At 48.4% G+C, this 20820-nt stretch overlaps 6 protein-coding genes across 6 annotated transcripts; 5 read left to right on the top strand and 1 right to left on the bottom strand.

Annotated features, from left to right (window-relative positions):
• Nucleotides 1-1952: 1952 nt before the first annotated feature.
• On the top strand, nt 1953-3940 carry DFJ58DRAFT_745488 (uncharacterized protein). The gene is made up of 3 exons (XM_041387393.1): nt 1953-2208; nt 2277-2978; nt 3027-3940. The coding sequence occupies exons 1-3, from the start codon at nt 2113-2115 to the stop codon at nt 3819-3821; spliced, it is 1593 nt and encodes a 530-aa protein (XP_041244261.1). The 5' UTR covers nt 1953-2112; the 3' UTR covers nt 3822-3940.
• A 928-nt stretch (nt 3941-4868) lies between these two features.
• Nucleotides 4869-6303, top strand: DFJ58DRAFT_727525 (kinase-like protein; the record flags this gene model as incomplete). The annotated part of the gene is made up of 7 exons (XM_041385480.1): nt 4869-5044; nt 5094-5224; nt 5371-5646; nt 5706-5824; nt 5862-5898; nt 5970-6062; nt 6116-6303. 7 exons carry the CDS (start codon nt 4869-4871, stop codon nt 6301-6303), a joined length of 1020 nt encoding a protein of 339 aa, XP_041244260.1.
• A 1595-nt stretch (nt 6304-7898) lies between these two features.
• Nucleotides 7899-10825, top strand: DFJ58DRAFT_716235 (Metallo-dependent phosphatase-like protein; the record flags this gene model as incomplete). Its single annotated transcript, XM_041384201.1, has 18 exons — nt 7899-8038; nt 8105-8159; nt 8213-8261; nt 8313-8359; nt 8419-8468; nt 8526-8561; nt 8850-8953; nt 9004-9031; nt 9084-9183; nt 9242-9288; nt 9341-9366; nt 9420-9482; nt 9535-9615; nt 9729-9814; nt 9877-10013; nt 10073-10121; nt 10169-10507; nt 10556-10825. The coding sequence occupies 18 exons, from the start codon at nt 7899-7901 to the stop codon at nt 10823-10825; spliced, it is 1707 nt and encodes a 568-aa protein (XP_041244259.1).
• A 5183-nt stretch (nt 10826-16008) lies between these two features.
• Nucleotides 16009-18022, top strand: DFJ58DRAFT_702875 (transductin family protein/WD-40 repeat family protein). The gene is made up of 7 exons (XM_041383636.1): nt 16009-16058; nt 16108-16320; nt 16373-16491; nt 16538-16617; nt 16664-17413; nt 17463-17714; nt 17775-18022. The coding sequence occupies exons 1-7, from the start codon at nt 16030-16032 to the stop codon at nt 18006-18008; spliced, it is 1677 nt and encodes a 558-aa protein (XP_041244258.1). The 5' UTR covers nt 16009-16029; the 3' UTR covers nt 18009-18022.
• Nucleotides 18023-19176, bottom strand: DFJ58DRAFT_786077 (translation initiation factor eIF3 subunit). The gene is made up of 5 exons (XM_041390070.1): nt 19068-19176; nt 18911-19008; nt 18595-18862; nt 18200-18515; nt 18023-18151 (listed from the first exon to the last, which is right to left on the bottom strand). Exons 1-5 carry the CDS (start codon nt 19078-19080, stop codon nt 18085-18087), a joined length of 762 nt encoding a protein of 253 aa, XP_041244257.1. The 5' UTR covers nt 19081-19176; the 3' UTR covers nt 18023-18084.
• A 305-nt stretch (nt 19177-19481) lies between these two features.
• Nucleotides 19482-20264, top strand: DFJ58DRAFT_727520 (uncharacterized protein; the record flags this gene model as incomplete). The annotated part of the gene is made up of 3 exons (XM_041385479.1): nt 19482-19646; nt 19705-19878; nt 19944-20264. The coding sequence occupies 3 exons, from the start codon at nt 19482-19484 to the stop codon at nt 20262-20264; spliced, it is 660 nt and encodes a 219-aa protein (XP_041244256.1).
• Nucleotides 20265-20820: the final 556 nt, after the last annotated feature.

The following is a 20820-nucleotide window of genomic DNA, read 5'->3' as shown; positions in this document are numbered from 1 at the left end:
TCATTGAAATAAACTTCCTACGTGCGAGGATTGGGACGCCAGTGATTGGTATCAATTTAATAGAGATAGAGTTTTTGAAGGATGGCATTGCACATGATATAAAACAAATCTGTTCGTCGTCTTAGTCAATTGCTCCTGAAAATCAGTCGACGTTATTACGTGGCTAGTGCGGTAGAAGCCGCTGTTCCTGCTGAGGGTAGAAAGGGCTCTGTCGATCGGCCCTCCTGTGCCATTTACGAGGGTCTGCAAGCAAATCAGAATTGTCGCCACTGTAGGAAAATGAGCTGGAGACCAGTGGACTGCACTTGGGAAAACGGATTGCAGTTCCTGTTCGTACCAAGCTCAAGTGTATTCTGTTTTCAAGCACATGTTCTTGGTAGGGAGGTTTTCATTCCCTTTTGTTAGCTCATGTCTATCGTACTAGAAATGGCTTGGTACTCATCGGAACGATCGCTACAATGTTGTTTGAATATGTCCATGCAAACAACCCACCGGGTCTGACCGGTGCTGCGCTGCGCACCAATGTTGGGCCGAGGGTGACGAAATGATGTTGTGAGGGAGATGCGTCAGCTTTGAGCGGTGATAGCCGTTCATTCGGTTTTGTTTTGGGGTTCGAGTCCATGATGCCAGCACGCCGTTGTAACTCGATGGAGTGGTAGTGACTCCAGTTAACTCCTGATAGCTCCATGGACGCACAGATTTGATGGATGCGCACAAAAAAGAAGGACGGCGTTTGTGCAATTTGATGAATAGTGTCACCACCCTGCTGCACTGCTCAGGAAAGAAAATCAAGGAATGTGAGTGAAAAAAACACGCCATTGCCAACAAGACCACACACAGGAAAGCTATAAGAGTCTTCGCATTGTCAGTGAACGAGCATCTAAAGTTACCCTAACAAACCGCCAAACACATTGAACATACCAATATATCTAGCGCAATATCATGTACACCGTGAGCCTTGCTTCTTCATCATTGGTATCGTCATTTTGACCTTCATTCACAGGTCACTGGAGTCCCTGTTTCTCAGCACTGCGGCTCAAGCAGCTGCGGAGGCGGCAGCTCGTGAGTCACACTGTACTTCTTCTCTTGTACAATGTTTGGGTCTGATTCAGAATGGGCAGGTGCCAATGCAAGCCGGGAGAGTGCAAGTGCTGAATACTGAATACCGAGCAGGTGGAGCTCTCGCATTTGGCCTCGGTATTTGATCAGAATAGTCATATTCATTACAGAATGGTCGTGAAGGAGTTGAAGTTTGAATTTGGACGTTAACAAAGATTTGCAAAGTCGCAGTGATGCCTGTGTGAGCGGCCTCGTCCTAAGTTTGTTGTTTCAGGGCAAGCCTGCCGTGGACGCCTCAAGTATTTGTTCTCCTCGCCTCCTCACCTATAACTCCCAGCAGGTGGCATCTAATGGATCGAATCTATTTCGTCATTGATCTTCACCAACTCACCTTCACATGCACACTATACTTGCCATCCTTAGCGCTCCATGCTGTGATTCACGAGGAAGATGCGTAGCCTTTAATTGGCAATTGCACAATGTACAGCGCAGAACTATCCGAGCTCTGATCTGCTGCCTCGAGGCTCGTGGCAGTGCAAGTCAAAATCTGTATGTGACATTCAGCCCGCCGGTAGACGCCCGCCGCGTCACCTACTACATAGGCTACACGCCACGCTATGGCTTGAACTTGCTAATAAGTTAACTTTGAGTCTTTCCCGGGCCTGAATGTGAATTATTGACATTGCGTACCTGGCCCCGTCCGACCAAGCCTATGACCTTCGTCAGGTTTCAACTTTAATGCAAAGTTGGAACCTATACATGTATGTAACCGCAGACCTAGTCGTGGTTGCCAGTCAAGAGACTTGTACCAAACTTGTGCTTACACAAAATGTAACGGTTGTAAAAGTTAGTAAGAGCAACTTATGTAACTCTTTTGCAAGCTTAAAACACGCCGTGCATGCTCCAGCCTGGCGATGATTGGTCACTCAAATATCTTCGTTACATCTGGTGCATGACTAGCGCTGACTTCCCGGTGTATGATTTCCCACTCATATCCAATACTCAAGACTCGTTGTACACCTCCGCCATGCCAAGAGAGTGGACTACGACTCGATGAAGCCCGAAGTAGGGTTCCTGTCTCTTGCTGAAGAACTATGGTTTTACATCCTCAGTTTTCTTTCTTGCCAAGATATTCTTCATTGCACATCCGTGAGTCACAATATGTCATATTCGTCCTAGACAGACTTTTTATACTGACGATCCGCTTGCACTGGCAGGTATGCAAGGCCCTTCGCCAGATGTACATGTTCTCTTCCGAACTTCAGTACATCGTTGAACTCAGTGGCCAACGCTTGCTTCCTGTCCCCAACACGGACAATCTCACTCCTGTTTCCCAACGTCTACAACTCTTGAGGGACAGAGCGCACGCATGGCTCAAGTTTGATATCCACTCCTTCAAAACGACTACCATGCCAAAAATATCGTACGATCAGGAAACATTTCTCACTGATGGGCATTTCTACTTCTGGAATGATACTCAAAATTCGGCCACGATCATTCCGACACTACCAAAGCCCTCGCAACAAGCCATTGAGCGCAACTGGTCTCCGAGAACGTCGTGTATAAATCCCTACTCGACCAACCTCAAAGTGTTCATGGACCCAGCACAAAACCTGATTGCCGTGGTGTATATTGATTATGCCGAGCTGAGGCATGATATTGACCTTAGAGCACTGGATAGTGATCGTGTTCACCCCCTGGCCGCCGGGCGGACGCTGTTTCTGTCTGAGCTGCTCAACTACGGCACCGTCAACGAGGGCATTGAAATGCCGCTAATGACACTCAAAGGTTGTGGGAGGTACATCGCGTTGCAGCGTGTATATATGGCTTCAGTTGAAGATGAGGATGGAGAAGGACATCTCCGCAAGTATATGTCGCAGCTAGAGATTTGGGACTGGCAACACTCGACGACATCTAGTGTGAGTTGATCCAATGTTGAAAAACTTGATGGTTGATTCTCTTTTTAGAGTGTCCTCAGCAACGTACTACGTTACCCAGCTATGAGCTCAACCGATTTTTGTTTTCTCGAAAACAATAGGTTGCTAGTTGTCATTGAGGATTTGAAGCTCTATTCAATCGAGGACATGGCACAGGCGCCGCAATTACTGGCGTGCTTCCTGCCGCCCCTCTTACTGTCAAACGTGCAGTGCCTCTTTCCGATGGATGATATTGAACATAGTGCACACCTGCAGACGCAAGCCCGACAAATGATGTACACCCCAGACCCTGCAAATCAACTATTATGCCTTATCGCGTCTGATCTGGTCTTCATCATTTCTACGAGGATCTTCTTCGTCCTCGATGGAATAGCAGTTGCAATGCCAATACCATGGAATCATTGGGGTCCATCAATCACGCGTGTTCTGGAGCACCCAAACCCATCTCGATGCAAAATTCACGTTCGCGGGAATCGAGTTTTGCAGTCATTCAAAGCTGATGCGGGTTCCGGGCAGTACGTGTTACGCTTGATGGACTTCAGCCCGCTAGCTGCGACGAACAGGCGTGGTCTAGGACGAGTGGTGAAAGAACCGTCGACGATAGTCATCGCTAAATCCACTGTCAGGTCGGGGGCCAGCTTGACAACGTCTCTGCCTTACGTCGAGGTCGTATCGGACAGAAGATTCGAAGAGTTACAGAACATATGGCTTGAGAGGGATAGAATTTGTTTGCTCAACTTATTTTGGGAATACACTGTCGTAAATTCTAGAGCTATTCGGCGTCCTTTAACGAGGTCTAGTAGGCTCGAGGTCATTGACTTATAGAGTAGAATCTGTTATCAGCTAGTCAACCTAGTTAGTTATGAAGACGAGTCGATGACCCTGTCAATGCTTAGACTAGTATCAAGAGTCAAGGCCTTCTTAATGGACTGTGTTGGAGTCGTACCATGGAAGTGAGCTGAGTGATTGAAAAATTCAACGTTGCAGAGGTACAACCTCGACATAGCAACGAAGTCTGGGTTTGTAAGTTACAGTTCGAGCGGGAAGAATAATTGATCTGCAAGTGAAGAGGAACGAAAACCAGACGAATCATGTTATGAAAGCGCGAGACAGTTTGGGATTGCGAGTACACAACATGTTTTGGAGACGCCAGAAAAAGAAAAGAAACACAGCTCACGAATCCTCAAGGCACAAGTCTTTTGAGGGAGCGCACGGACCAAACTTCTCAAGGTCTAGGGCGAGTAATGAAAGAGCCATGGAAGTTCGATCTTCGTGAGTTAGAGAGCATATGGCTCGATAAGGATAGGATTTATTTGCTCAACGCCAATTGGGACTGCGAAGTGGTAGGTTCTCTTCAGTATCTTACATCGCAGTCTAGCAGGTTTGAGGTCATCATTGACGTCTAAAGCAGAGCTCATCTGTCATCAGGTTTAAACCAACAGTTACTTATGAAGATGCATCACTGTCTCCTGCAACCATGTCGTCAAGTACGTCCTGTGAAACAGGTGTCATACATCACCATTCCGTTCTCTAGACATGCATCTATATATCTCACCTACTCTCAATCCTCCCAAGCTTGCGTATAGGACGCGTTATTTTGATGTGTTTGTCCGACGCGCATATATAGGGGGAATCATGCCGCGAAGGACCTGCATCTCAGATTCGATTCCTTAACAACAATCTTGAGCAGAGCCGTCATGCTACTGTGTCTGCTTACACACCGCATTCGGGCCTTTCAGTGTCATTTCTCTAAAATACAACGTCAGCATCGCCCCGGCTTCCGATATCTCACAATAGCACATCCGAAAGTTGCATCTTCTGGCCCCCAAGTGGCACCTCGTTCCCCGCGCAAACATGTTCATGTTAACGCAGATGACAGAAGTCGAACTCAATTTTGTGGAGGAGCCGTTGGGCATTCCCGCGGACCAGGGGCATGGCTATCTTCGCGTCGAATTTGGTGGTTCGATAGATCCGGAGAAGCGCTTCAAAATCATCCGCAAACTTGGGTGGGGCATGAACTCTAGCATCTGGATGGCTTATGACGAAATGTACATATCAATTAGTAGTCGTAGACGCGTTATTTGACGATTCCTGTAGAGACAAGAAATACATCGCGATCAAAGTGTTGAAAGGATATTCGACTGGTCTGTTCGAACGAGGCGTAATGTTGGAACTACCTGCCCTCGAACGTTCAACTCTTGGATCTCCGCCGCCTGGCCTCACGTCTAGTCATTGCCTCCATCTTCTCCATTTTTTCAAACAGCCTGGAAAGGATCGAGACGGGAACCATCTATGCTTTGTCACAGACGTTGTGGAGACGTCAAATCTCTCCAGAAAGAGGTTGCTCGGAACGAAGGCTTACCTTTACCACTAGTCAAGCGCATCATGATGCACACCTTGCGCGGTCTTGCGCATATGTACGCACTTCAGATAGTGCATACGGATCTCAAGCAGGACAACATCATGTTTGATATGGGCTCACTCACACAGGCTGATATTGCAGCCATCATCGAAGCGGACCCAACTCGACGCCATCCTCCAGAGGAGGGCTTGGATTGCGTTGTCCAGGCCGCCGTCTCTCAGCCCCTCCCTCTACCTTCGCTCGCTGATGCCATGACGCGCAACTACATCGTTGCAGATTTCGGGAGCGGTGAGCAACGATCTATTTTTTCAGGGCATATGGCAGGATTGACATGTGGCATCCAATAGCGCAACCTGCAAATGTTCATACAACCGACGAGATTTTCGCTTACGCTCTCCGTGCGCCGGAAACCATTCTTAAAAGCCCATGGAATGAGAAAGTCGACATTTGGGCATTTGGATGCATGGTATGTGATCCGTTTCCTGGGGTTTGAATTTGGTCAGCCTGAACCCAAACTTCGGATATTTGAACTTCTCACTGGTCGCGATTTGTTCGTATACAAGGCCTTCCCCGAATATAACCTCGACGAACCAACGGGACACCTGTGGCAGATGCTCTGCTTCACATGACACGGGTGCAAGTCGAGTCGAGTCGTCTTGGGACTAAATATTTCATCCTCGATAAAAACATCGACAACCCATTCTGTAGGTATCCTCTGGTTTCTTGAAACAGTGTTTACTCACGCATTGGATCCCAGGTAACTTCAAGGCCGATGTACCCATCTTTGACAACCCATTCGCTGCATCTCTCAGAAACTACAAAGTGATTAAGGAGGAAGACGTAATCGCGACAGCCAAGATCATGCAGAGGTGTTTGCGCTTGAATCCGGACGACCGAGCGACTGCGATGGAGTTACTCCAGGATCCTTGGTGGCAGCCTGAGTGATTCGTGATAGTCATCGTAGAGTTCGTGATTATCCTATCAACTATGATGATCCTGTCACTCACGGTCCTGAATCACAGCGTTCTTTTCTGACCGACATTATCCCTCTTCGTTTTGACAGTTTGGATGAAGTTGACGGCATTGATCGAGGGAATTCTGGCCCTGTACCATGGAAGACGTGAACCGAGCAAGGAGACAGGGTGCTAGTACACGAGGAATAGAAGTTCATTGAGGGGCCCCCGGTCCGAGCAAGGAGATTGTATTATTCCACTGAGCAGTATAATTCGTTGTTAAGAGCAAGACAAAGAACCGGATGCACTTGGATCCAAGACAGATTCAGGCTGATGTTGAAACTTGACATAGCACTTGTGAAGACTTTGACTTGTTCGGCTTGCGCACGGAATCACTAGAACCTTATATGGAAATGGATATGGAGGGGCCAAAGGAATCATCTTTTCATCAACACGTTCAATCCGGGAACGTTGCCTAGGGGCCCGCACCGTGAAGAGTGTCCTCGGTTCCAAGATTAGAGTGGTCAGCTGGTCCTCGTCCGAAAATCTCGGTTCCCAGAATAACAAGACCCCAGGAACCCATCTTCACTGTTCCAACAGTTAATATTCTTCTCCCAACACTGCGCCCGCTGTTAATTCCTCTGACTATACAAGAGTTAGTTCAACGCTCTCGTTCAACAAAAACTTATATCCCTTCATGTAGTCCAAATTCTAACTTATCCAAGCGCCCACCGTTCACACCGCTCGAATCACAAACGCCGTCGCCATCGCGCTCTTGCCTTCCACTCAAAGTTCATCCATCTTGGATCCCATGTCTCGGTCTGGCCTGATTGTTGACAACTCCATGTTTTCGTCAGTACTACCTCAGTAAACCTGCGACCATTTATTCGTCTTGTCGATCGGCGTTGCACTTGTGAGTTGGAGCTCAGTACAGATACAATTCGGCACGCAACTAATCAATACAAAGCAATATGCCAGAAGGTATGTTGTAAACGAAGGTGCTTCGAATGCATATCTCGCATTGTAAAGCGTGAGCGGTCTTGTGGGGTGATTGAATGACTGTACACGCAGTTTGAACGGTAATTGCTCGTACCTTGAAGTGATGGAATTATAGGGAACCACGAGTAACAGGGGACGGTTACCAGATTCATTCCAATGCTACATTTTCGGGGTCCAGGTCCATTTGCAAGGAGTTTCTCCACAATTTTCCTTTTCCTTCTGGCAGTTGTTTGTGCGGTCCGACGAGCCAACTTTAAACGTTTTTAAACGCTGAATACCATCATGGCATATGACATACCCGGGCATGTTATAATTATCCATTTGATATCCACGATACACCCGCAGTTAGCCGGTTTGGTCAAGTTGTCAAGAAAGATAATGTCTGGATATCACTCATATCCGAGGTCAGTTCCAAGTATAAAGGCAAGGAAAGTTTGCAAAGCTTTGTGATCGGCTCACCTTCAAGTTCAGGGAACCTCCAGTATGATTTTGGCTGCCGCTACTCTCCTGGGTCTTGCACTCTGTGGTGCTGCTTGCACGGGCGACCACTTACACGCTCGCGACGGCCATGCTCAGGAATATATGGAAATGCATGAGTACCCGCGGGTTCCACTCAGACCTCCACATCGTCCCCTTATTTGGGGAGACTTGAACGTAATCCACACCACCGATACGCATGGTTGGCTACTCGGGCACCAGAAGTTGTCCTGGGCGGAACCATACTACAGGTTAGTGTTCACAGCGGAGCTATCTTGAGCCACTGTCACTCAACCGTTACCTCGTGCGAATTGTAGTGGGGATCTCGGAGACTTTTCTAGCTTTGTAACTCACATGAAGCAAATCGCCATCGTTCGTCCATCAGTCTGAACTCGTGCATTCATTGCGTATAATTTCTATTGCAGGAAAAGGATGTCGATCTTCTTTTGATAGACTCAGGTGATGTACATGACGGTATGTGTAATCACTCACTGTCCGGGAAACAATTCAACTCAGATATTCCAGGAACTGGTCTTTCTGATGGTTCTCACGGTGGTGTCGACGCACACGATGTCTGTTCTGTACATGGGTGATGTATAACCAATACTGACATGTCACATGCTGTTCATAGTCAAACAAGTTCATCGAGCGCCTCCCCTACGATCTCATGACCATCGGAAAGTGGGTGCTGAATTTATAGTCCTTTCCTAATTCGCTTCCTGAATCTCCGTCTCATAGCCACGAATTGTATGTCTATGCGGATACGTATGATATGTGCGTTATTAGCATTCTGAACGAATCTTCATTTAACTGACACGACATTTGCTGATCTTTTCTTTGTCACATTTGTTTTGGTCTGATGATGTGGTGCGCCCTGCTATTTCCGCCTCGCCTTTGCTGACTTTTTGACGCCTTCCGCAATACATGGCGCGGCTTTATCGGCTCCCATCCAACTGACATGCTTATAACACTGACACCACCTGTGGTCACCATTGTTTGAAACTCGCTCGGTGGATGAATACACTGCGAACATCTTACCAAAATGCCATGAATGTTCTGCAGGTACACAAGCTTTATCCCCCATCTCGCCGGGCGATACTTGACATCTAACGTCAACATCACTATTTTCGACTCAGACGGCAAGTCTGAAAGTGTTCCAGTGGGCAGTGAGTATAATTCAAAATAGTCTTTGCCGCTGCTAATGGTTTTCCTGCAGACCGTTACGCCAAGTTCACCACAAGGAAGTAAGCGGACTTGTGGATTTCATGATTGGCTGTCATTCATTTGATACGGCAGAGGTCGTCGTATCACTTCTCTTGGAGTCATATTCAATTTCACTCAGAACGCTGCAAACACGACTGTGCAAACCGTTCAAGACATGGTCAAGGAGCAGTGGGTACGTCACTCTAGGCATTCGAGTGATGGCAACCTGGTCTTCTGATCTCTGTTTGCAGTTCGTTGAGGCCATTGCAGAAGAGCCTGACGCGTTCGTACTGATCGGGTAGGTTGAATCCATTGTTGCTGAAGGAAACATTGCATTGACATGACCGCAGACACATGCCAGTTTCTTATGATAGTTGTAGGGTAATTGTAAAGTTTATTAGGCGATAATCTAACAACTTGATCGTCTAGGGCCTACTGTCATCAACGCTGTGCGGGCCGTGCACCCTCTGACCCCCATCCTAGTATTTGGAGGTGGAGACCAACGTCTTGATTGTTTCGAATAAAATTTTCACCGCCTACTTAGGACACACCCACATTCGTGACTGTCAACAGTACGATGGTCGTTCTATGGGTATCGAAAGCGGACGTTACATGGAGACAATCGGTGCGTAAACTTCGAAGATGAGTAAGGGGTATTGTCTGACATGATCTTCTAGGCTGGATGAGTACGTTGTTGTAGCAATAATGTACCTCAGACACCTAACGCAAGAAAATCAGGCGCAGACCTCGATGCCGCCAAGGGCAACCACGACAATATCACTTTCACAAGGCGATATCTTGACCAGAACCGTGTGACCTACGAGGTAATGTACCAAGCTCTCAGTTACCTGCTACTGGCCTAATCCTGCCCGTGATTCCTAATCAGTACCACACCCATACCTCGAGAAATTCATTTGACACTAATAACGGGCGATCTATCACCTATGGCCTGCAAGAGCTTGCGGCCCGTTATGACTTGTCCTATCCGTACGGAACAGCTCCCCAAGACTATACCTTGTCCCAGTGGGTGCACACTATGTATTATCATCGCTCAAGCCACCAGCTCAACCATTGTGCACTAGGAACCCCTATCCTTCCAATGGGTCTCTTCTGTCTCTCTTCCTTGACCATGTAAGTACCAGTGAAGTGAATTGTTCAGATGTTGACGCGCTTATCAGGCTGTCCCATACGCACTCGCTATTAACAACACTCGCGATTCCATTCCAAACATAATTATCATCAATTCGTGGGCTCTACGCTTCGACCTCATGAAGGGATCGTTCACCAAGAACGATCAGCTAACAATTATGCAGTATAAGGATACATTCTTGTACATTCCCGATGTCCCATCTAGCATTGCAAACCAGGTGCTTCCCGCTTTGGATAACCCGACGGCGATGAAACAGAAACGAGATGAAATCGACAATACTCGGGACAGTGTCTGGTTGGAGATAGACGACCGTCCTGGACGAGAAGCAACTTCAGACAAATGGGCATTCGGATATGTCACGAAAGATGTAAGGGTTCCATGCCGTGTTTGTGCTATGCTCACAACACTTGCATAGTCATGCCATGACGCTGGTCATGCGGACGACACACTGCATACGGCGTTGCCCTACTACACGGCTCCATACTACATTAGCTCGAACCCCCCTAACGTGACGGCCGACACGCTTATAGATATTGTCTTCCTCAACTACCTTGGAGAGGAGATAATCCCCATCCTCAACAAGTTACAGAAAAATAAGAACTACACCATGGATGATGTTTTATCGTATAGTCCGACGCTGACTAGCGATATCCTGGGCCTGTATGCTCAGGCTAAGTGGAACTGATTGTATGGCCTGTAGTCATACTGCGCTGTAGATATAGTTAGCCTTGTTACTCGATCATTCTCATTTTAAATAAGCTAGTGTAGAGGCTCATGATGCAGGAAATGACCATGAAGATGAGGATGCTTGCATAGACTGTAGAGCGCTCTTTAGTTGTTCCCGAAATCATAGGCATAGGTACACTTTGGGTAGTACTCACTCAGCAATATCAAAAGGTTGATTCCACATCACTACAGATACATTTTTTCGTATCCTCCATTAACATGCATCTCACTCCCCAGTGCCGTGGGCACAGGGCACCGGACACGACGCGCATGATCAGCGTCCAGAGCTCGACATCTTTGTTACAGACACCCTCATCATCGATCCTAATAAGAGTGCATCCATCTCGTCATGATATTAGAAACTTGTTGGGGTCTACATAGAACAGCAGGTGGGTAGCCTTATTCACGCGACCGACATATCGGGCAGCTTCAAGATTCATGGTTGAAATGATTCTGGAACTTAGGTGAGATGTTTCTACATAGGTGAGTCAGTTCAAGTTGCCGAGAGTCCAGAAGTATGCATACCTTTGAAAATGTCCACCCTCCTGTTAAAACGACGAGGCAGCCCTGAGGATCTCAGACCCTTCAAACACCACTGCCTTTCGAGCCAGAAGACAAGATGACGACTCCAGAAAGCGTGGAATTCTACATGGCTCAACTAGGCAAGCGCTTGCCTGGATCCCCGCACTGAGATCTGACTAGTACGGGAGATTGTGGGCTGAAAAGTTGCTGAAAGGAATCACGAGTACTATGCCGACAGCTTCATGATCAGACACTTGGCTGAGATATTTCTTGGGCCTGAAGGTGACATGTTCCTATACGCGCAAACTGTAGGAATCGATGCAACCACGCACCTTCGCATGTTTCTGTCCTTCCGATAAGATAAAGAGGCATGACAAAAGCCCCTTCAAACACCATTGCCTTTCGAGCCATGAGAGGAGATGATCATTCCAAAAAAGCTTGAATAAGTGGTTCAGTTCGTCATTCCATAGATGTCGATGAAGTCGTGAGAGATGGAATGCCCAGTTTTGGCATGCGTACTTGAGAGCGTCAGAAGCTGACCGATTCCGTTCCCGTGCTGCTTTTGCGAAATCTACAAAAGTCTTCATAGCACGGATGATATCCATGTCTGGGAGACGATAACCTTGTGGGGGTAGTAACGAAGGACTGGAATGATTTTGGTGCCTTAACGCAAGGAACACCGGAAACATCAAGAAATCTGGTAAGTTTCTGAACTGCTCGATAACTTGAAAAGCCGGCAGTACAAGCATTTCCGAGGTGATCACTTGCTTGTTTATGGCTTCAAACGTAATGGAGAATTCTTCAATTGTCAGCCAGACAGATGCTGCAAGAGTCGACTTCCAAGCTTGACCATCGGGTGTCTGTAGCCAGTCCTGTCCGCTTTGGGTCTGCAGCCAGTCCCGCCCGCTTTCGGTTTGCAGCCAGCCTTGCCCGTGGTGGGTTTGCAGCCACTCTTGTCCTTTGCAGGTCTGCAGCCAGTCCCACCCGCTCTCAGTCTTCAGCCACTCCTGCCCGCTCTTGGTCTGTAGCCAGCTTTGCCCGCTCTCGGTCTGCAGCCACTCTTGCGGGCTTTCCATGTGCAGTTCGGTCTGCGGCCAGTCATACCTGCTTGTGATCTGCAACCAGTCTCGCTCTGTATGGGCCTGCAGCCAGTCTTGTCCGTCGTCGCTACGCAGCCAATCCTGCCCATCCTGAGTCTGTAGCCAATGTTGAGCATCCTGAGTCTGCAGCCAGTCCTTCCCCCCCTGGGTCTGTAGCCAGTCCTTCGCAAAAGTGTGCAACCAATCTTCCCTCTCAGTCCACAGCCACTCATGTCCTTCTTGGCCATGCCACAGCCAATCTTGTTCTAGGCGCTGCAGCCAGTTTTTCTCCAGGGGTCTGCCACCACTCCTCCACGCTCTGCCAGTCCTCCACGCTATGGTCCTGCGGCGGCCTGCCATATCTCTCAGTCTGTAGCCACTCTTGCTCACGGGTCAACGAGCAGTCTTGCTTCTGGGACTGCAGGGAGCCTGGCGCACTCCGAGTATGCAACCAGTTGTTCCCGTTCTCAGTCTGCAGCCAGCATTCGCCCCCAAAGGTGTGCAGCCAATATTCCCCCATCCAGGTCTGCAGCCACTCATTTCCCCACTGCGTCTGCAGCCAGTCCTGGCCTCCCTGGCTTCCCAACCAGTCCCCGCCCCCCTTACTCTGCAGCCAGTCCAATCCCCATTCTGTCTGCAGCCATTCTTTCCCCCCCTGAGTCCGCAGCCAGTCATCTCCTTCTAGGGCATGCAGCCAGGCAACCCCGTCCCGGCTCATTAGCCAGGATTGTAATTCTGGACGTCGATCTCCCAGAGTCCATAGCAGACCTATCAGAGCATGTAATGGCTCAGGTGGCTCGACAATGAAGGTTAACGAGCACTTTAAGTTTTTTGGGTCGTGTGGTTGCATAGCTTGGCTCTGCCTGTTTAATTCTGAGAGCGCATCCTGGAAAGCTGTGCTTGATGGAATTCCTCTGGGTTGCACCATCAAGCGGAAAGAGGAATAAGCGAGTATGGAATGGGGGTGTTTGTTATGTTGTACCTCGACGAGGTTGCAGTTTGAAGAGTCGGAAGCGTAGTCGCGAACTGACGAGTGGTAAATGTTTACCGGGAGACTGCTATCGGTAGGAATGTCAATGACAGACCGGAGCTGCGCCAGCGTTGTCTCTACATCCCTGTTCACGCCAGGACCTAGAAGTTCCAAGATTTGTCGAATCGGGAGAGGGTCCGCAAGGGCGGCAACAATAGACAAGTGCAGGTATGCCCGCGCGGGGTTGGCACACGTGGCTAGGATGAGGTTGTATAACTCGTACACCTGCTTTCCTGGTAGCAGCTCGTTCGTGAACCTGAGCATGACCTGAAGTCGATCGCGGGGATCCTGGTATCCATCATCGATGAATTTCATCATCGTAGACGCCACAATGAAACGCCTGCCCGCCCGACTCGCCAGCTGTGCAAGTTCATCTGCCGTTGGTTGTGGAAAACCAGGATGACCTTTGAGCTCTATGAAGGAATGCTTCAAGAATACGCGTATGTCATTGTCAACATCTGCCGCGTCATCTAACGGGATGATCGTAGTAACTGTGCCCTCCTCAGAGATTCCAGCTGGTATCTTGGACACCAGTGGACGCACGTCTTTTTTTTGAATGGCATTGTAGATGTGGGGTTCCGAGCGACTCGTGAGCAGGATGTGGATCACGGGTAAATCTGGTTCACGAAGTGCTACGTGAAGCAGGGAGATGAGACCCTCGAGTTCGCTTTCGGATACACATTCATCAAGGGCATCGATAACGAACGTGGAAGGCGGACACTCGCGCAGTCTGTGTTGAAGCCTCCGCAGAGGTTTCAGAAAGAGTCCCTCCATCTGGCCACGAAGAGATTTGCTGGGATCTAGAAGAGCAGGATTCTCGCGAATGGCTTTGTTCAAGTCCTCTCGCACGCTGGGAAAATTGCAGGCAAGCTGGTAGGCAAGCGTCGCAAAAAAATACCCAGTCATGGAGCGATTGGTGTATTTACGCGAGAAGAAGAACGTGCCCGCTAGCCGCGTCTCAATCTTCGTTTGCTCCGTGACTTTGAGACCTCTCATCCTTTCAGCGACAGTGAACGCAATCGCAGACTTTCCGGTGCCCGCCATGCCATGAAGCCAAATGAGTTGGCTATTTTTCTGATTGTCTAGTAATCGGTAAATGTCGTTGAGAAGGGTCACTCGGGTCTCTTCCATGCACTTTGGATGTGGCTGGCGTTCACGGGAGTCATATTCGGCACCCTTGATAGCGACTTGACACAGTCTCTCCCAAGTTCCCTCCGATGATCGGGGACCACCAGGGACTACGAATGAGGTGAGAAAGGAACCACAAACGACGGAGATACTGACATTGATCGTGATTCATTTATGAATCGTGTCACAGATTGAGATACCTGAAGGCTAAAGAAAGCACTATAGTTGGTTGGAGAGTGGGTTAGAAGACCATAGTACGGGTTTGAGAGTGAAAACATGCAAAACAGGATCAACGCCCCCAGCTCAAATTGTCAATTGTAATCGTAGCCTAAGCCTGGGTAAATGAAATCGTGAGTTTTCTCCCGAACCAATGGGATGACTTGAAGGACGAGCGAGCGCTCGTCTGTTTTTGCCATTCACATCCGATTCCCAAGTCATTGCTATCACATTGTTATATAGTACTTAATGCTTGCAGCCGTGATAGACTGAAGCTGCGCCGTTGCAGTGCGGTCACTGGCGCTGCACACAATAATTGAGTTTGTCACGGTGGGCGGAACAAAGTTACTACAAGGTTGATAGATAAAATTAAGTTGGTTTTATTGCCTCATTTTACCACAGGCGTGTAAAACGCCAAAGCACGTGACCCCGCTGACACATCAGCAACGCGACGCGTAGTACTTACCAGTACTATAACGCGCAGATCTGCAGCTCCCGTTCCGTTCGTCTTCGCATTACAGGATGCACCGCGCCTGTACCTGCACTTGAGGACCACTCGCAAGCACAGAAACCACTCACCCACTTCGTGACATTAATATTGTAGCACTGTATTTTAATTATAAAATCTTAGCGAAGGTATCAAGTTGCACATTATTATTAATCAGTGGAAACGATGCATTTCTGCTGCAATCAGCTGGGCAGCGAAATGATCAGGAGTGCAAGACTTGCTTGTCACTTGAGATGGACTAGAAGAATATTTCAATCGGTTCCAGGTGGTTGGCGGCGGCGTGGTGCAAGCGCTCTGTGCGATTCAGACTGTTTTTCCTACGTGTCTATCTAGATGTGTGCCTGACATTGGGTACTATACTGTCAAGATGCACAGCAGGTCCACTCAGCACTGGCACTGAATGTCAATCTCGCTCCGCTTCCAAGGAATCCATAACTTAGTGAAAGCCTGAAGGCAATCCAGAGCTCTGACGGAAGTTAGAGGCTAACTGTTGAAAGTTTCGATTACAATTACTGGCAGAGATAGCTGAACAGAATCGTGACAGAAAGAAGCTTGAAGTCGACCTTCGGTTTCATCGTGCCAGGAACAAGTTCAAGTTACACGGCCAAGTTGAAATAATGTTTAAATATCACGTGATCACGGTCACAAAAAATTAGATTCGCTGCTCATCATCACAAACGATGAGCAACCTCATCTCCTGTGTATCATGGTAACTAATCCCCGTCCTGCACACTCCGCATATCTAACCAAAATTCCAGGGTAAAACGCGGCGTTTCAGCCCATCAGCCCTCCAAATACGTCCTCGATGAGAAGGAACTCGAGCGCGTCAGTGCACTCGCACGTATCGAGCTTGAGGATGCGCGGATAGAGATCGAGCGCGCGCATAATGCTGCTAAGAGTATGGGCAAGGGCGCTGAAGGTGCTGAAGCGGATGATGCGGATGAAGACGATGATGAGAATGCATGGGTCGAGTGCGTGATTTTGTTTTTACTCCTTGTGATGTTTGCTGATGGTATTGTAAAGCGAGGAGGATGCGTCGATGGAGGTGGACGGGAATGTACAGGTTGATGCACCTGCAAAGGGGGATGATCTTGCGCAGTATAAGTTGGATGAATATGACGAGGACGATGTCAAAGAAGATGGTATATATGTGGACACCGCTTACTCATTGATGCTAATGTTTCGCAGGGATGGGTCCGTTCAGCAATATTAAAGGACTTACATTTTATAGAGATAACCAGGACGATCCATACATCACACTCAAAGAAGTGCGGTTACTTTGCCTCTCTTTTACTTGCATCTAACACTATGCAGGATGCTGAAGATGACGAGCGTTCAGAACTCGAGATCCTCCCAACAGATAACCTCCTAGTCACCGCAAAAACAGAAGATGATATCTCACAACTCGAGATCTACGTCTACGACGAATCCCAAGACAACCTCTACGTCCACCACGACCTCATGCTTCCCAACTTTCCCCTCTGCCTCGAATGGCTAGACTTCCCACCTGCATCCTCAGAAATGCAAACCGATACCCCACCAAAATTCGGAAACTACATCGCAGTCGGTACGCTCGATCCTGAAATCGAAATATGGTCATTAGACGTCATGGAAAGCATGTACCCCGACATGATCCTCGGCAGACCTGATAAAACAGCCGCACACGTACCCGTCCCAGCGGGCACAGGTAAAAAGAAGCGCAAAAAGACAAAACACCGTCCTTCATCGGACACATACCACGTTGACGCTGTCCTCGGGCTCTCATGGAACCGCACCCATCGACACATGCTAGCGAGCGCATCTGCGGATCGTACAGTGAAGCTATGGGATTTGTCTCGTCCGATCGTGGATGGGGAGGGTGCGATAAGGAGCTTTGGGGTGCACAAGGATAAGGTGCAAGCTGTGCAATGGAACGAGAAAGAACCGACGGTGCTTTTGTCTGGAAGTTATGATAGGACGGTTCGAGTGTTTGATTCTAGGGCGCCGGATACGGGTGTTGGGGCTGTGCTTGGTGCTGATGTCGAGGCTTTGCGATGGGATCCTTGGGAAACGCATGCGTTCTATGTGAGTGTTGATCTTGATTCATTGTCAGATGTTTTGATCACTGTTTTAGGTCTCGTTGGAAAATGGTCTCGTACTCAACTTTGATGCTCGGGCGCTCCCAACGGATATGAAATCTCCTTCGCCTGCACGGTTTACGCTCTCTGCTCATGATGGTGCCGTATCGGCTCTTGACGTCAGCCCATTGCTGCGGGGTTGTATATGCACGGGAGGAACGGACAAACTAGTCAAAGTGTGGAACGTAGACCAGACCGCTGGAGGCAAGCCTGCTGTGAGCATGGTTGCGTCGAGAGATATGGAAGTGGTCAGTACTCTGTTTATTCTGTCATCGCAATCAACACCATGTACTGATTCGTTATTATAGGGCAAAGTCTTTTCAGCGGTGTTTTCGCCAGATGATCCCCTTACGATCGCTGCAGCGGGCTCTAAAGCAAAACTACAGATATGGGATGTTGGCGCCAATTCTGGTGCACGGAGAGCATTCGCTTCGAAGCTCAGCGAAGCCGGGCGCGTTCTGAAGGAAAAAGAAGGCGGAGGGTTGGTAGGCCTTGTCAACGATGACGAAACGAGCGAAGACGAGGGGGACGAGGATGACTGAGCTTTGATATACTAGTCCATACTAAAAAAGACAAAAATCTACTCAGACGTAATATGATAGATGCACAGGCACTATTCTACATGAAATCATCTTGATTAGTACCGAAATCATCCAGCGCTTCATCATACACTCCTGTATCAAATCTAAAACCAATCAGCGATCGTAACGGCTGATCAAGACAACACACTCACTTATTCGCGACTTTCGCCGAGCCTAGGACGGGCTTCGTGGCAGCTTTAACTTTCTTCTTCCCGCTCGTCTTGTCTCTCTGCTCTTTCTGCTTCTCATTAGCAAGTGTCGTAAGTCCACTTGCAGCCTTCCTGATCTCCACGTCCTTCAAAGGCTGACAGAGCTCTCGGACGTGATGCTCCACGAACGACGCGTACAGAGGCTTGGCCTGATGTTGCTTAACGATGAACTCGATTATTCTTGTTGAGAAATCCTGGAAGTCCTCCTTTGTGCGGGGATTGGCGGAGATCAGTGCGTCTAGCTCGGATGATGAAGTGCCTGGAAACACAAGCGCAGAGGGATCAGCTCAAAACGCCCGAACCCAAAACCCAAATTCAATTCTGAGCCTAAAACCCACCTCCAAGGCCAGCAGCGCCCAAAAGCGCAGCAGCATTATCCAAATCAGCTTTAATCTCGCGCTCCCTATCCAACCTCGCCTTCTCGCGCGGATCAAGGACAGAGTCTTCATCATACTCCACATCATCATCGCCCGCTCGCGCAGCTTTCGCAGCTTCTTTCTCTGCTATCTTTTGTTTCACTGTACCCTTCTTTTTGGGGGGTGCTACGGGTGCTGCTGCTGGTTTATCGTCGTCTGAGGATTCGTCTGAGGATGCGTCCCAGTCGCTCTAGTAAGATCGGTGAGATGAATATGGGAGGAGATGGTAGCGACATACGGCTGGAGATGATTCTTCTTCGTCTTCACCCTCCCATTTCTTTACGGGTTTGTTGGTCACGATCGATCGCGAAGCAGGAGCAGGAGTATCATCGGATTCTGTGCTTGATCGTGGTGAGCGTCGTAGGAGATATGATTGAACGGATTATTGTCTTTACCCCAGTCTGACATGGTTATGTGGTGTCGATTGTCCCTTGCGGGTAGCGCTATGGTACAAGTGTGTCGTGGTCTAAGATACAGCAAGTACCCGTTATTGCAAGATCAAAATGTAGGTCACGTGGCTAAAATTTAAATGACTATACGTATTACCTTATAGATGTTTAATCAAAGACTTTACAGCTCAGATCTCAGATCTCAGACCTATACCAGAGCTGGCGCTGTGAGGCAACCGCTGGTGTATGGAAAGTCGTCCATCGACAACGATATTTTAGAATTGACCAGACCTCAGGCACCACAATACCCACTACTGCTGGCTAGCAGGAATGTCACATGTGGGAGTTAAACTTGTTGCGTAGGAATGGAGGAAAGGTATTTAACGTAACTTTTTTCCGACAGGTTCAACCATACACACCATGAGTCTATTGAAAATCCCCTTCCTCGTGGCTTCGGCCATTGGCATGCATATCTCGTTGACTTCTCCCTCTCTGCCCCCGTCCTCTCCAGAGAAAGTGGTATCCTCAGCATCCGAATCATTAATTAGCCTGTTTCTAGATCTTCGAGGTCCAGAGTTATTCAAGGTGTGTTTCTCCTTGTATATCGATTTTTGTCTGTATGGATCGGTAGACAATATCACAGATTGGCGCATGGGCAGCATCATCTGTTGAAGTGGCCAACATACTGGCCATGCATATTCTAGGTCCTTCGCAGATTCCAGAGTGCATCTATGGCGCTAGCGCTGTGCAGCTTTTGCACACGCTTCACCCCACTCCAATCACTCTCGTTTTCCTTGCTGGCAGTCTTTCTGTCGCGGTTGGCGGCATACTCAGGCTTTATTGCATGTCGACCTTAGGAAAGTTCTGGAGCTTCTCGCTCAGTGTCGGAAAAGAGCACAGAATCGTAACAAGTGGGCCGTATTCTATTGTCCGCCACCAAGCTACACCGGTTTCCTTCTCCAATACGTCGGGATTGTCATCACGCACGGGAGCCAAAGGTCGTGGATGAGGCAGTCTGGAATTTTAGAAGTGCCTTATATGAAAGTATTAGCAGCAATTGTCTTCTTCCTGCTTACAACAGGCGCTTTGGGTGCCATCAACCGACCTTCAGTGGAGGACAAGATGATGCAGCGTGCTCTGGGAGAGGATTGGGAGAATTGGGCTAAGAAAGTGAAATATAGATTGCTTCCTGGGGTTTATTGATGATATATGTCCTGAGCGCTCCGCTCTGACTGTAATTATTGGTTTGGTGGACTGGCGTTTCACGATGTCGATTGTATGCTATATGACACACAGTGAAACCTGTAAACTACAGAGGAATGTTCTGCTTTTCTATGACAGTTACTTCTTTTATCTATGGACGCGTCAACGCTGATGACTCGATTGGTTTTCAGTACCACTGCCAACTGCATAATATTCCATTATAGTGATATCGTGATGCCGATTTAATGTCACACTTGGACTTCTATTATCATCGTCAACGATTCGTCCTCACTAATACCAAGTTCCATTATCGACGTGGCCGTCAGAATAACCTCTAAGTATGGCTCCATCTCGTACTGCAGCAGCAGCGCCGTCTAGAGGCAAATATGACTACTCAGAAGAAACACTTACAGCCGTGGGACGTTGAATGAGGCGAGAAGATGAATCAAGGACTGATTGCTGAGGATGGCTCTTGCATGCCCATTCTCCCAAGCAATCACAGGGATAATTGTCATCACACAAGGAAAAGGACCAGTAGTTGGTGTAAGTGTGGCCG

Source organism: Suillus subalutaceus, assembly GCF_016647625.1.
Source record: "Suillus subalutaceus strain FC151 chromosome Unknown DFJ58scaffold_48, whole genome shotgun sequence".
Taxonomy (NCBI): domain Eukaryota; kingdom Fungi; phylum Basidiomycota; class Agaricomycetes; order Boletales; family Suillaceae; genus Suillus; species Suillus subalutaceus.
This window is presented reverse-complemented; position numbering and strand designations above follow the sequence as displayed.

Coding starts and splice junctions, on each gene's coding strand:
- DFJ58DRAFT_745488 (XM_041387393.1), top strand. CDS start 2,113: ATGAAGCCCGAAGTAGGGTTCCTGTCTCTTGCTGAAGAACTATGGTTT. Junction 2,209..2,276: donor ATATTCTTCATTGCACATCC/GTGAGTCACAAT, acceptor TTGCACTGGCAG/GTATGCAAGGCCCTTCGCCA. Junction 2,979..3,026: donor AACACTCGACGACATCTAGT/GTGAGTTGATCC, acceptor TTCTCTTTTTAG/AGTGTCCTCAGCAACGTACT.
- DFJ58DRAFT_702875 (XM_041383636.1), top strand. CDS start 16,030: ATGAGCAACCTCATCTCCTGTGTATCATG. Junction 16,618..16,663: donor CATACATCACACTCAAAGAA/GTGCGGTTACTT, acceptor AACACTATGCAG/GATGCTGAAGATGACGAGCG. Junction 17,414..17,462: donor GGGAAACGCATGCGTTCTAT/GTGAGTGTTGAT, acceptor TCACTGTTTTAG/GTCTCGTTGGAAAATGGTCT.
- DFJ58DRAFT_786077 (XM_041390070.1), bottom strand. Junction 18,863..18,910: donor AAGAAGAATCATCTCCAGCC/GTATGTCGCTAC, acceptor CGATCTTACTAG/AGCGACTGGGACGCATCCTC. Junction 18,516..18,594: donor GGGCGCTGCTGGCCTTGGAG/GTGGGTTTTAGG, acceptor TTGTGTTTCCAG/GCACTTCATCATCCGAGCTA.